The 15,193-nt window shown below is 29.5% G+C and overlaps 1 protein-coding gene across 1 annotated transcript in view; it reads right to left on the bottom strand.

The window, feature by feature from the left end:
* The window catches only part of LOC123296698 (dual specificity tyrosine-phosphorylation-regulated kinase 4), a 71,604-nt gene extending 69,430 nt beyond the window's left edge, over positions 1–2,174 (bottom strand). The window contains exon 1 of the mRNA XM_044878302.1: positions 2,081–2,174. Within this exon, the coding sequence (XP_044734237.1) occupies positions 2,081–2,095 (15 nt within the window). The 5' untranslated portion in view covers positions 2,096–2,174. The remainder of the gene's footprint in view (positions 1–2,080) is intronic.
* Positions 2,175–15,193: the final 13,019 nt, after the last annotated feature.

Below are 15,193 nucleotides of genomic sequence, written 5' to 3'. Positions count from 1 at the left end.
AATACTACAATTATATCATACCTTAAAAACTTAAAGTAGCTATAAAATTAAATTCTTTCAAGAATCAATTTTCAGAAAAAAATCTTGTAAATAAAAAAAGGAAGCACTAGATTTATTATGTACCAAGGTACGAAAGGAATATAGTTCCTACCGGGTGTTCAACGGCACCTCTCGTTTTTTTTATATAATATGACTTCTACATTTAAACTTTTGTTCTATCTCTAACGATTTACATATTTACAAGATTTACAAGTTTCATTGTACTATCTGTACGCCACAATCATTTTTTTCTAATCCCTTGTTCTACTTATTTGCAGTTCTTTGTTACGCGATTTTTTTTTATCTTTTTTTTATTATAAATATGTTTAATGATTTATAAGTACAGTGTGATCAAGGTCGTCTAATACAATTATATTACTTTGTACATATTTTTTCTTAAATCTGTAGGTAGTGTCTGTGTATTCTATAAGCTATAAGAGTATATTTTAAAACTGGTTAATGACTACTAGTAACTGTTTCAGTAGAAGAGATGGTTTTTTAATTATATTTCATGTTTTTGTATTAACCAAACGATCAATTATATTGTAATTAGATTGTTTTTATCGTTGTTTTTGTTTAGTTCATTCAAGGATCTTCTTAATTTTGTTTTCTAATGGTAAACGGATGAACCAAACTTGATTTGATCAAGAAGATGTGCTTTTATCAAGATTTTTCAAAAAGGTCATTGAATCGAGATTGCATCAGTATAACTACCTCAATGTCTCTTGGTACTGTAACCTAAGTAATTTATTCTAACTCAGATATTGTTTTTGTATGTCGGATTTAAGTACTCAAATGTCTTTTTACCCCACTGTCAAGGAGTGGTTATGTTTTTCGCGCGTACCTTGTATGCATATATTATGTAGGTATGCATGTTTGAATATGTGTTTGTAAATTTCTTTTTAACTTCGTATCTACCAAAACCGACTGCGTTAAATTAAATCTGAAAAGGAAGGTACAAGTTCAGTAGTTTACATAGCCACTTTGACAGTCGAGGAATATTACAATCTTGACCGTCTCGAATCTTCCCAATAATGGGCCCTGACTGTTAAAGTCGCTATGTAAACTACTGAACTTGTTTCTTCCTTTTCAGATTTTGTTTAACGCAGTCGGGTTTTTAATTTTTTTTTATTATTTTTCAGTTATTTACACTCCATGTAAAAGTATTTATAATAGTCTATTTGGATGGCATGGCTTCTCCAAAAATAATAGTAATCGATTAGTTTTTAAAAGTGGATTTCGAAATTGGCACAAAAATCTTAATAGATGCAAAGTGCTGATCATAACTGCTGCGATACAAATCTCAGCAGTTATGTTTAAAATCTCAATGTTTAAAACGCTTTCTAATTTAAGAGTAAAGCCAGAAGTCCGCTAGATGCTTTTTAAAAGAGATCGCGTTCCAGGCGAAAGTTATGTTAAGACTCTGTATTGGGCTATTTAGAAAAACTATAGAAACTTGAAACTCAATTATCTAAATATATGAGCAATTTCATATTTTTCTACAATTTTTTGAATTTTTATGATAAGCAAAAAACATTTAAACAAAAAATTTAAACTTTTTAAAACATTTTAAGAAATAAAATAATTCAAGTACATATTTCAAATATTTACAGTACACGCATGCCTAGAATATTATTTATTGACTGAAGTAATATAAAAGTTGACTGAAATATATAATTTGAGTATACTTTAATTTTCATGAGGACAATGTTTGAGGAAAAACTATTTAAAATTCCCGTTTCGTAAAATCAATTTATCCAAAGACCGAATACAGATTTAAGTTCAAAAATAGCAGCAAAATCAGTTCTGTGCAACTTAATAATATTGACATCAGATATAAAGAAAAGTACATCTAAGTAAGACTTCCTGCATTTTCGTTCTAGCTTTGCAATCGTGTATTTTTCTTCAAATCTAACATTGATGTTAAAAATATTAAAAATGATCAAACATAATGTCAAAATAAGTAAACGCTGGAGCTATTTTCATCAATATTTACTGACAAAAGAAGTTCAGAAAATAATTAAAAATAAGTACAACTTACCTCAAATAACATCATTGTAGTTTGAAGAAGACCCAAAAACTCGCAACAATAACAACACTTTATTGTTATCTCATTCAAAGTAAAAAGTGAAAATAATTCTCACTAAAAATTTGAATGCACAACTAATAATTTTATTTAAACTCAATTCAGAAAATCACAAAAGTTAAAATTATTTTATGAATTACAAAGTTAAAAAATAAATCACAACAGAAATAAAATTTATTATGACTTGAACTGTAAAATGTGTAACACTTAAAATTTTTTTTCACTGATTGTTATTAATAGAGTTAGAGAGCAAAAACCAACTACAATAAAAAGCACAATTTATTTTTTCTCTATAAATAAATATTTATTTGATTATAAATCAGTGAATGAAATTTGATTGTTTGACTAGTAAATGTAAGTGAACGTGTGTGTACTGTACAAGTTGCCAGTCCATAGTCAACTGATTATTAACTGTAATGTTTGTTGTATATCATTGTTATTCCACATTGTTATCGGACAATATATTCACGTTTTTATTATATTATGACGCTTACAATTTAACAAAGTACGTATGTACGGTACGTAGCACTAAAGAGTAGATGACCACACAACAAAGGTGGTGTAGTCAATGTTTTTGTTTGCGTTTGTTATTCTTTTCTTCGTAAGAAAGATATATAGGTGCCAAGCCAATTGTCCGTCTAGAGGAGACGTATAGTGAGTGTATAAAGTGGCTTCTTTTTTTTTAACCTCTATGTACGCAATAATATACCTAATTGGTAACTGTTTCAACCTGTAAAAATTTGAGAATGAGTTTTATTGAACGAAAAAATGAAAGGCCACTACAAGGGAGCTGCAAGTGCATTAACGAAGACTAAAAAAAAGATAGTCAATCTTTGGAACTGTTGATGGAAATGAAAACTTAAAACTTTGGAATAACTGGCCTTCGGCCTCGCTGCGCTCGCATACAGCTCGAATAATTACCTATTCACAATATCTGAATAATAATAAATAATACCTCAATACTATTGAAATAGCTCTTCACAATTCTTAAAAAATATGGTGGTATGCATAAATCAATAGATTTGAATAGTAAAAGGTAATGTAATATATTATTTATATGCGTTTCCGCCATTTATTTCATGGGTTTTTATTTTTTGGTGCGGAACCCAAAAACATTGTGTAGCGGAACAAATCAAAACCATCCTCGAATCCTCTTGAGCACACATAAAAAATTTAATCAAAATCGGTCCATCCGTTTAGAAGGAGCTCAATTACAAACATCAATTACGCGAATTCCTTGATTACTGCTCACCCAAAAAGTGCTCAATGTGTCACAAGAAGTTTTCCCTTAAATAAATCGACCCCATTTATAGATTTAGCCCACTGGGCCTTTTGACTAATCTTCTACAGATTAGTAAAAAAAGAATCGCTCAGGGATCAAAACAGAAGTAGAGTCCGAATTGGGTTTCTGTTTAGTCTGAAGTCATCAAGGAAGTATGTTTTATAGTTACTCCTCAAATTTTCTCGAAAAAGTTACAAAGATTTACGTCAGTTTTGTTCTGCGTTTTGATATATATTATCTCAAATCTCTTGAAGGGGTGAAAATCAAGAAAATATTACGAAACTGAGTTCATTGCAAATACAATAACATTAAGTATTCTTTCGTTTTCAATAGAGTCAGTGCCCTTAGAAGTTTTTTCAAAACATGTCTATGCCCAAGTTTACGCCGCAGGATTTCATAATTTATCAGCATAAGCTTTAAATCATAAAGGATTTTTAGATCATTCATTATTTTGTGTTTCGAAATTTTAATTTTTCAAATTAACCGATTTGGTAACACATCATACTCCCAAAAATGAAATTAATTCAAAAATTTCCTCACCCTGTATCTAGAAAAGCAAGCTTTCCCGGCTATAAATGTATTGAGAACATTATTTTAACATTATCTACCATATATGCTGAAGTTCAACAGTTATAACTTTGTTATTCTCGTCATATACGTGTATAGAGGTTGTGTGGAGTTGACACTAAGTTGTTTCACAAAGGTACAATTATGTTAAAAAGAACTTCTTTTCACGTTGAAACAAATATTGAGTGAGCACAGAAAAATATTCAAAAAAAAAATTGTCAAAATTCTCGGCGTTACCGGGGTAAATTCCAAAAACACTCAGACTTATATTTCAAAATAGCTTTAATTAATCATTTTATTATCTATTTACTGGAAGTATTGTTTTCTTTAAAGCACCAAGTTTTCCGAAAGTACCAAAATTTTCTGAAAAAACACCATTTTGTCAGTATACTTCGCTTCTTAGTAAAAACCTATTTTAAAATATTCTGTAACAGCTCCTCCGGGGACTGGAGCTTCTCACCACTTTTTCAGAAGCTTTTCACCACCCATCTACTCCTAGGTTCCTCGTTTGTCAAAAAAAATTTTTAGCCCAAATCTCTATTTCGACTTCTGACATTTACAATAAATTTATTGACCTATGTTGCTCATTATCGAACTCGAACTCGATTGTTCTGTCTTGAGCATGTTTTAAAAAATTTAACTTGATATCTCTTTTCGTTCTTGAATTATCGTGTTGACAGACGGATGGGCAGACAAAAATGGACTAATAAGGTGTTTTTATGATTTTTAAGAGCCATACCAACCTTTTGTTCGTATCATCAATATTTCTAAGCGTTACAAACTAAATTTACTATACTTTGATATATATTTCATATATATACAGGTATACTCAGAATGGACTATTTTAATATATTATGACTAATAGCTCGTTTTTTAGTTAGCCAGTCAAAAATATCTTCAACAAAAGTTGCAGAGTTTGATGCGGGACATCATGTTCTGTCAACAGATTGGACATAGTTCTCCGGGTTGCTTTAATATTCAATGTAGAATATAAAAGGAAAAGATATAGCCAGACTTAAATTAGAAAGATCCTCATAATAAAACTAACATTTTTTATTTAACACGTTTATTTCGAAAAACGTTGGCTTTCGGAAAAATATGTCATTAATGCATTTAATGGAACTAAAACACACTATGAATTCTGAATATCAATTGGAAAATGCTGAATATCAATTGAAAAGATTATGTATCGAACGATAAGGTACTAAAGCTAATGAATGAGCGACTCCAATTGGTAACGTTGATCACATGACGACAAGCAGCATATTTTGGACATTTAAATAAAGGCAGCAAATACCGAATACAACAATTGAATTGGTAATAATGGGAAAGCTTAATTCTAAGCTCGTGGTAGAAAGAAAACAACATGTCTAGATAACATAAAATCAAATACAAAAATTAACATCACTCAATTAAATTATGCGTCCAAAGAGAAGCATCAATGGCGCAAAGTGGTCTCCAACATCTCCTGGGAGATACGGAACTCATCATCATCATCATCAAAACACGCTAGCTACAGAAAAGTGCTTTAACCGAAAGTTGTCAAAGGCAAAAGAGAACATTCTTCTATGTCCGTGACTTTGGCCTGAAGCTAACGTATTGTTTCTTGATTCAATTCAATAATGGCATATTTTTTAAGTCGCAGAAAAAAGTGTTAGTTTTTTTTATCAACTTTCGAACTTTAAGCGTCATTCTATATCTTAGCTATTAAGATCTAAATTGAATATTAAAGCAACCCGGAGAACTCAGTCCAATCTGATGTCAGAACATGATGTCCCCCATCAACTCTGCAACTTTTGTTTAAGTTATTTTTTTTATTGATTAACTACAAAACGAGCTATTAGCCTTTTACATTCAGGACCCATTTAATCCAGACCAACTCAAATCTTCCCAAAAATCGTTTCTGGTTGTTAAAATCAAAGTAAACTTGATAGATATAGTTTATGTAAAGTACTACGATCTATTTTTTCCTAAATACACCTGGATTTCCTGGAACTACCTGGAACGGTAGTTATATCACTAAATAATACATCAACAAAAAAAATTTTAATTATAAAATATGTAATCAATATTTTTCTTGATAATTAATTAATTACGTTATCATTTTTATATTTCATTGAATGTTTTTTATCATTCAGTGAAGGTTCTCCTCTTTCGCTTAACAAATTCAATTCACATGAAATTTAACACCATATGTTTAGGTGATATATTGATAACGTTGTATACCTATGGGTGTTACCTAACAAAACATTTTAATTATGTAGGTAATATAAATTTTAAGAAATTTCAGTTTGAGTTTAATTCTGAGTTAAGTTCTACTACTTTTTTCGTCCAAACGCACGGTGATTTTTAATTTTTTGATGGGTAAAATCGAGTCAGCGTCACCAACATGCAACATGCTAATATGTACACATATGTTAAGATAACATACTAATATGTACACATATAGATAAATGAGCAGAATTTCGAAAATTTTAACGTTTGAGTACACAGGAAAATGGCTTTCTATAAAACTTATTTTAACCCACCCTAAAATGATCATTCTGATAAAAAGCTTCCACGGACACCACAGTTTTTAAAGAGTAGTTTTCGAGTTAGAAAAAGTTTCACAGAACGCCATTTTCCTATCTAATCTTGTGGGGTTCTTTCCCTTTTATTTGTCGAGATCCCCATTCTTGATTCTTCTACAACTCACTGAATTTAGGATAATAAAATTAAATTATTATTTATAACTAGTATTATTGGTGAACGATAGCTCGATAGCTTAGATGCGATTGATAACAAAAGTTTCATTCTGATACAAAATATCAACCTTGATGCAAAATTTAGCTTAACCAGTCATCAAAGTCTTGTTGTGGATAAACACGAATTTTCATTTTCATTCTACGAAAATTATTCATTGATGACGATTTTTAACAGGAAAATTTTTTTTGTGACGATGTAGGTAATTCATTCTATTAAAATTAATTTTGTTTTAATATAAGTTTCTGATAGCAGAGATTAATATTATCATAATTATTTTATACAACAGTATTTTTTTACAACAGTATTTTATGATAATTTTTTTAATGCGTATAAAGTCTTTCCTATTGATTTTATTTGGGAAAATTTATTTCAAATTTTTTACAAAATATTGCTCATATTTAGTATTAATTAATGATAATATTCAAACTTGTTTGGTGGACGTGATTTCATTAAATAATTTCCTCGTCTTGGAATTTATTAATTCATTCATGGAATATGATTCATAATATGTATTTCTAGTAAAATTCAATGTCTCATTTGGAGAATTAGGAAAATGATGATTAAATTGAATTTGATCAATTTCAGTTATTGATTTTTGACTTTATAAACTGATTAGCCTGGATTGTCTTAAACGATAAAACCAACCATGTTTCGGGTTTTAAAATTCAAGTAATGAGTTAAATTTATTTATTTATTTTATCTTTCACTTTTAAGGAGCATCTTTATTGAGAATAGTAAGTGAATTTAAATATAATAGTTTTGGATATATTTAAACCTCGACAAGAAAAACAAGTTGGTAAATGTTCTATTTATCTATCCTTAATGTATCCCAAGCGGATAGGCCGATTTAAATATAAATTTTTCATTTCTGCATTACTTTTTAGTTAAACTAAACAAAAAATCCTATAACAGAGCTCATTATAGTAACATATATATGTCTATAAACAATTAAAACAAGTAAAAACAAACAATTGACTGAGTTAATTGTTGAAATACCATGTATAGACAGTGTTGATTACTCTATCACATTACACATTTACTCATACATGTCACACATACATAACTGATAATCCCTTATTAATAAATACTATAAAATTTGCATCTAATGTTTGCCCTCGTGAGTAAACAGTACTGTTTACAAAAAAATGTTTTAAACAAAAGTTGTTTATTTTTTTATAAGGAACATTTTTTACATTTAAACTTTCTCTAACGGTATTATCTCTAACGATTTACAAAATGGGTCCTACGGACCCAAGACCCAATTGGCCTATGTTGCTCATTTACGAACTATATATATTATATCGTTTTTGAGTTATCGTGTTCAAACACGGACGGACGGACTACCGAAAATGAACTAATTAGATGATTCTATGAACACCTATACCAAATTTTAAAAACCCAAAATATGTACTTTTTGGCCCTTTCAATCCTTTTAATATCTAGGTTTTCAATGAGTATACAATATGAAATATACAATTAAAATTGAAGGCATCATTGAGAAAATTGAAGTAAAAAGATACTACTCAATACGTTCCTACATTTTTTCAAATGCTTCTGCGTTCAATAGTGCGATATTTTCCGACAAAACAAACATAGTTTTTGTTTTAAATAAATCTTCATTATCCAGGAACTTCATTATTAAAATTATTACGGAAATACACACAAACAACTTGCCCATCTTCTTTAATTTTTGTTTTAATGTATGCACTTTCATTTATATATTTCTTTACATAATTGGATTAATAAATAATTATTTCTTATTAAAATAAAAAAGATCATACTTTTTTACATGTTATTAACGTTCTATATGAAGTGTGTTTACACTGTTTACAGCATTTATACAGCAAAATTTTTATTGTAAAAAAAAAGTAAACAAATTTATCACCATTTATTTCGTACAATACTTATATTGAATATCTTATTTTTTTGTATTCATTCGCATGTAAACATATTGTAATAGAATATATAGGTTTACTTATTGTTCATGTACCTGCATATTAAAAATAATATTGTATATTTTCTATTAATATTTATAATCGTTAGTATGTTTAAAGAATTGGTAAATATTTTATAATGTGTACCAAATAATATATACTACATAAGTATTACATAAATACAAAATATATTTTTGTATATATACATTAAATCAGGCATGGGCGAGTTATTTTAAGTCAAAGTCACCATTGTTATGGAATTATTGAGTGACATAAACTTTATTGTGTGTCTCTTTATGCAAGTCCGCATTGCTCATAGAGGAGGAAGCAAGACGGGTATACGATTCTTCTACCTATCTCAGTTTTTCTATTTGTAGACATAGGTAAAAAAAAAAATTGTTGTCTCTCTGTCTTACTCGTATTATTGGTTGACACTGGTTAGGTTGTCATTGTCTTGCTCGTTATTTAGTTACAGAAGTGCTAGGGACTTCTCTAAGTCACATTTGTCCCCATGCCTGCATTATATATAATTGATCTAGTGACTAAAAGGGCGAAAGGTATAAACATTTTATTTTAATAACTTTAAGAAACACTAAACACGATTTGTCACTGCTGATCGGCTAGCTAAGTATCTGTACTTATAATAGCTGCTCTTCATTTTGATTGCTGTAAGTTGTTTGCTACAATATTAATCCAATTAATGTGCGAATATCAAAAAACCTATCGATTGACGTTTGGTAAGTCCGATTTAAACGCGTAGATGCCGAGAAAAAATTAAGTTGCTCCTTTTTTAGGCCGAGGTTAAACGGGTTGGGGGAAGGGTAGATCATATTCTGATTTTTACAAATTCTGATGATGTAATTACGAATATAAATTAATTCAGCCCATTAAGTGCGCATAATTTTAGCCCTCTTCCAATACCAATTCAGATGGTCTCTTCAACTACTAAAAAAGTAGTTTAAGCTCATCTGTTTTCTAATAAATTTTGATTCTGATCGCCCTATTTTTCCATAATAGTAACACTGCTTTAAATATGTATGTCATTTCTGTTTAGTGTACATGTTAATAATTAAGTGAGATGATCTTTTCAAAGTTGATTGTTTGTCAGAAAAAAAGACAGAGAACCCATGAGTAGAACATTAGATTTCTTGCACGCGGTTAAACATTAAAATTTCTGATGAACGTTACTTCTTCCAAAATGTTTTTCCTTATTTTACCATGGAATTATCATAGTTATCGGCTGGTTTTCTTATGACGGGTGTGAAGAATCGGAAATGGTCTGTAAAAAGTTTGATAATACACTCGTGAAAGAAGAATATTTTAGAATAACAACACGTGTATTTTATCAATGAGACATAGATATTATTTGGTACACACAACAGTTAGTCGTGTGTTTTGTTGTGGTTAAATATGAAGTAAGGTTAATAATCTCATGCTTGGCCGTGTGCAGGTGAAACCTTGCAAGCAACAAACAAGAAACAGGTAACTTGATAATAATATCTACTATCACCACTATTCCTGTATATTTTTTAAGTAAATGTTCACAATAACTAGTGTGAAAATAAGTATTTAACTTTCTTTTACAAAGAAGTCTATTTAATGAATACAATTTTTTGTATACAACCACTGCAAGAAACTGTTGTTGATTTAAAAAATAAGTTTTTCAAATATAAACTATTAAATGAAATCTTGCATGCCTTAGGATTTATGTTTTTTAAATAAAAAAATAAATGTAAACATATAGAGAGTCATCATTTTTATATTTTGAATAAATGTTATTGTTATTGGAATGTTTATATTTATCTCTGCGTATAATCTGGGCAAATTAAATCGCCCTCTAAAGGTGCTTCCATTTTATCTAAATTATGACACTAAAAACTGATAAACAGTGCAAAGTTCAAGTGTATAAGTGATGGTTCAAGAGAGATTTTTAGTTTATGCTCGGTTTAGAATTCTATACAGTTAAAAGATTAAGAAGAACTGTATTACCTAGTGTAAGATGAAAGGCAATCTAAAAGTTTCAGCTGTAAACATTTATTGAAAGATTCATTAGATGAAATTTGTATATTTGTAGAGGTTTTCAAGGATTATTTCATGGAGCCTAACAATCAATCTTGCATATAGAGCTACCTCGCATGTGTATAGAGCTATAGGATGGAAGAATTTTTGAATATGAAACTATTAAGGAAACGAAATTAAAAGTTGAAAAATAGAGTATAAACTATGTAAAACCATATATTCTACCATATAGCGCGTAGAAAGTCCTGAATTGGTGTTTCCAGACACACAAACGTTAATTAATGTTTCCAGACACACCCCCACTTCCATTTCCGACTTTTATTAATCAAACTATAATACCTCTTTTCGGGCGATGGGAGGAGGGAGAGGGATTGAAATGTCTGCCAGCAGTATGTAACGTTTGTGCGATCATTAGGTAGCTTATTTGGTAAGGAGTAGAAATTTAAACAAATTTTATTCCCCGCCCCGCTCTATCTCGAACCCCCCGCTCTATGGACACTTTGCCATATATATGTCCTACGAGATAAAACGCTCTGCATCAACTTAGGAGCGTATGTACTACGGGGCAGAAAGTTTGGGTTAATGGGTTTTTTTACGTGCCATATCATAAACTAATACCTTCCTAACAAGCATCGAATAAGGCAAAACTTTGGCATTGACACATTTATACCATAATTTATATTTACAATTGTCGTATTAGTTCAATTTGATTGTTCTAAAACTTAACAATAAAGGCTCAAACTTATGAACAGTTAATTTTATTTTAATTCCATTTTTAATTAGTTCACCTATTTATTAACTTATAAATTATAAGACATCGTGGGGAATAATAATCAAGTGTTATTCAAATGTGCGATTTGTTGCAATGTATTCCGTAACTCGAAGCATTATTTTTAAATTGTGCTTTATTGTTCAATGTGACGAATCGATCAATAATAATAATGGAGTATAGCCTCCGTTTTTCTGACATGCGCCTTACAACAGAGGCCACCCACATAATTATTTGTTAATTTTTATTTATTAAGTTACATTAATTTTTAAAATTTCATTTATGATGTGGGTGGAATCGGTTACTTCGTTCTTATCCGAGCGACGACAATGTGATCAATTCTACAGACCCTATTAATTATAATTGTTCACACTGCCGCTGCCTGGATTCGATCCCGCAACCTAAGTAGTCAAACGGCCAAAGACTAACGCCTTGGACCGCTCGGTCATTTAGGCTCTCTTTAGGCACGAATCGATCAATGGGAAACAACGTCTGCTGGAGATTCAAGATCAATCACAAGGACTTGATTCTCGTTCAAAACTCAATCTTACATTGGATTAATAATTTTCGAACTGATAGCTCATTAATGAAAAACGGAGGCTATTATTTATTCATAATTTTAACTGAATCAATGCATCGATGATCGATATTAAATCTGCAGCGGAATTCACGCTGCAATCATCTACTCCTCTCTCCAAACACAAAAAAGTGATACGTGAATCTGTGTTACTCTAGGCTTCACGATAATGACAACTCAATTAAGGCAACTAAAACAAAAATATATCTTGCAAAAATTAAAAAATCCGCTCCATTCATTAAATACTTTAGTCAAATACAAATATTTTCCTGGTTTTATAAATGCTGTTGCAAAAGCTATGATTGACATTTGTATAAAAATAAAACAACAAAAACCTTTTCACATAACGTTTATGAATGTTAATGCCCAGATCGTTAATACAGTCAAGTTTTAAAAAAAATTATTTTTAGCTTAATTAAAAACGTTTTTTAATATTTAAGTAACCAATTAATTGTATTTTAATAAATATTTTGTAATTACTTTTTAAAACATTTTTTTTATCGATTTATTGAGAAATAAATTACTTTTCATACTGGCTCAATTTGTTTTTGTGACCTTATTTTTGTTAGATCAAAGAAAAACAAGTTTTCTATTAATATATGTAGTTACTAAATTTTTCTAAGTGCCCTATTTTATTTCATTGAATCGTTTTGGCAATCAGTAGCGTAGTCACGAGTTGTATACACTTACAAAGTTTATAAAATATATACGATTATTTTATGATTGCTCTGTTAGATTTGAAATGAAACCAGAAAATAACATATTTTGTCTTATTAGATACGAAAAATGCTGGTAGGGAGTTTTAAAAACCAAAATATTTTTTTCATTTTTTTTTTCAATTTAAGTTTTTATCGCTTACCTTATTCAGAAACGAAAAGAACGAAAAGGATATGGAAAACTTGAAAATTACTTTAATATAATTTTTAAAACTACTTTGTAAAAACAAGCGGTGGGGTGAATTTGGTGAGACCCTTGCGGTTCACACGAATAACTTCCCAATATAATAAGGAGTTTTAAAAAAAATATATATATAAAAAACGAAATTCTTTTCGGATCACAATGGCGTTAATGCACGTCGATCGACACCTCAACGAAGTCGATACTATTTTCTGTTCGCACGATATCGATCAGGAAGAAAAATGATCACAATCGTACTTACGAACACACAAACATACTTCTTTTACAAGTCGGTGTTAATTTTATTTGTCCTAATTTTATTTCGAAAATCGGACCCATGACTTCCAATATTGGAAAGTTAATAATACAAATTTAATTAGTTAATAATGTACAAACACTTAAGTCAATTACTCGAGACGAATTAACAAGCTTTTATGTTTCAAATTTTTAAAAGCAGTAAGCAAATAATACTAATCAAATGCCATACTTATGTCTTACGTTCTGGCAGTTGGAAAATGAGTCCGATTGGGTAATTTGCGTCTTACATTTTTTTTTAAATGAACACAAACCAAAATTTTTAAATGTGTAACAGGAAGTATCCTTTGAAACTAAGAAGTATCCTTTTTTAAGGGATTTGAAGGATTAAAATGATTTGACAAAAACAGTAGTTTTATTGGAGCCAGTACCTAGCTTAAAAGTACAAAGTTCTAAATATTTATCTTTTTAGTCTATTCGTTGTGTGCGTAATCATGGTAGAGACAATAAAATCGATGCCAACGCTTCCAGTAAAAATTTTGACGACAAAGAAGGCTGTTATGACTAATTTGCAGTTCTTTGCATGTTAATGTTATAGAAAATTTCAAATTAAAATTATTGAAAAAAATAATTAATTAAACTTAATGCATTAAAAATTGTGAAAATAAGAAATCAAATTGCACAAATATTATTTTTTAAATGTAAATTATCATAATTATTTATTTAAATTTGTGAGACAATAATATTAAATTTTCAATGTAAGTCATAATTGCAATCCATACAATTATATATGCGTCCATACAATTCTATAATTAAAGTAGTGTATCGATACCGTAGAAACGCCTCCTATAAAACTCACACACGGTGCGAATTGCAAGTTTCCTTGGTCCTATATTTTCAAATGTTTTCGAAAAACCTACAATTCAAAAAAGGCTCGGTATTAAAAGAAAAAGATTGAAGAAACGCTAATTTTAACGAGAAATCTACTTTGTTCAGTTCAAAAAATCATCGGCGTAGGAAAACAAAATGTTTTTAAACCATCGTGGGCTACAAACCTTCATAAGAGTTCATAAATTATAGACTGAGATTTCGTGTAATATAGATAATTAATTTTGTTACAAGAAATTTAATTTTCTGTGCTATGCTTTGTTAAAAATTTTTCCATATAAAAAGCAGAATCATCCACCAAGCTATTCAAATCCACAAATTCATTGTCTAAATAATCTGTGAATTGCACCATAGTTTATAATAATACTCAAATTCAATGACACCAAAAGTGAACGAACCGACCCGTTATATATTAAAGGAAAATTAATCTAAACATAGATGATACACACCGTTTCGAGGGTTAATAGCCGCCATCAGAGAGCCAAACTAAAGTATGTACATATATATGTATAATAATAAAAATGATGAAATGTATTGAAATTCGTACCTACTGACATTAAATGAATAAAATAATAATTTTTTTAATACAACGGTATTTTTTTCGTATACAATTTTTATAGAAAATTTGTTTTATTTTTACCTCTGTGTAAAGATACACGTTAGACTCAATAGAGTATAGAATATATTATTATAACAAGTGAAATTGACTGAGTTAATTGTTGAAATGCCATGTATAGACAGTGTTGATTACGGAATCGTTTGTTTTTTCACGTCATGGAAGCAAAGAAAGATAGTCAGCCATACATACAGCCACACACACATGACTGATATTCCAATGTAATACATACTATACAATATTCGAAACTAATTTGCGCCCTCACGAGTAAACAGTGATGTTTTTGAAAAAATGTTTCAAACAAAAGTTGTTTATTTTTTTATAAGGAATATTTTATACATAAAGCTGTAAAAATTTCAACTTGAAATCTTTTTTTATTTTTGAGTCATCGTGATGACAGACAGACAGACATTAGGAAATGGACTAATTAGATAATTTTATGAACACCCATACCAAAATTTTGTTCATAGCATTAATATTTTTAGGCATTACAAACTTTCGACTAAACTTAGTATACCT

This window comes from Chrysoperla carnea, chromosome 1 (genome assembly GCF_905475395.1).
Source record: "Chrysoperla carnea chromosome 1, inChrCarn1.1, whole genome shotgun sequence".
NCBI classification, from domain to species: Eukaryota; Metazoa; Arthropoda; class Insecta; order Neuroptera; family Chrysopidae; genus Chrysoperla; species Chrysoperla carnea.
This window is presented reverse-complemented; position numbering and strand designations above follow the sequence as displayed.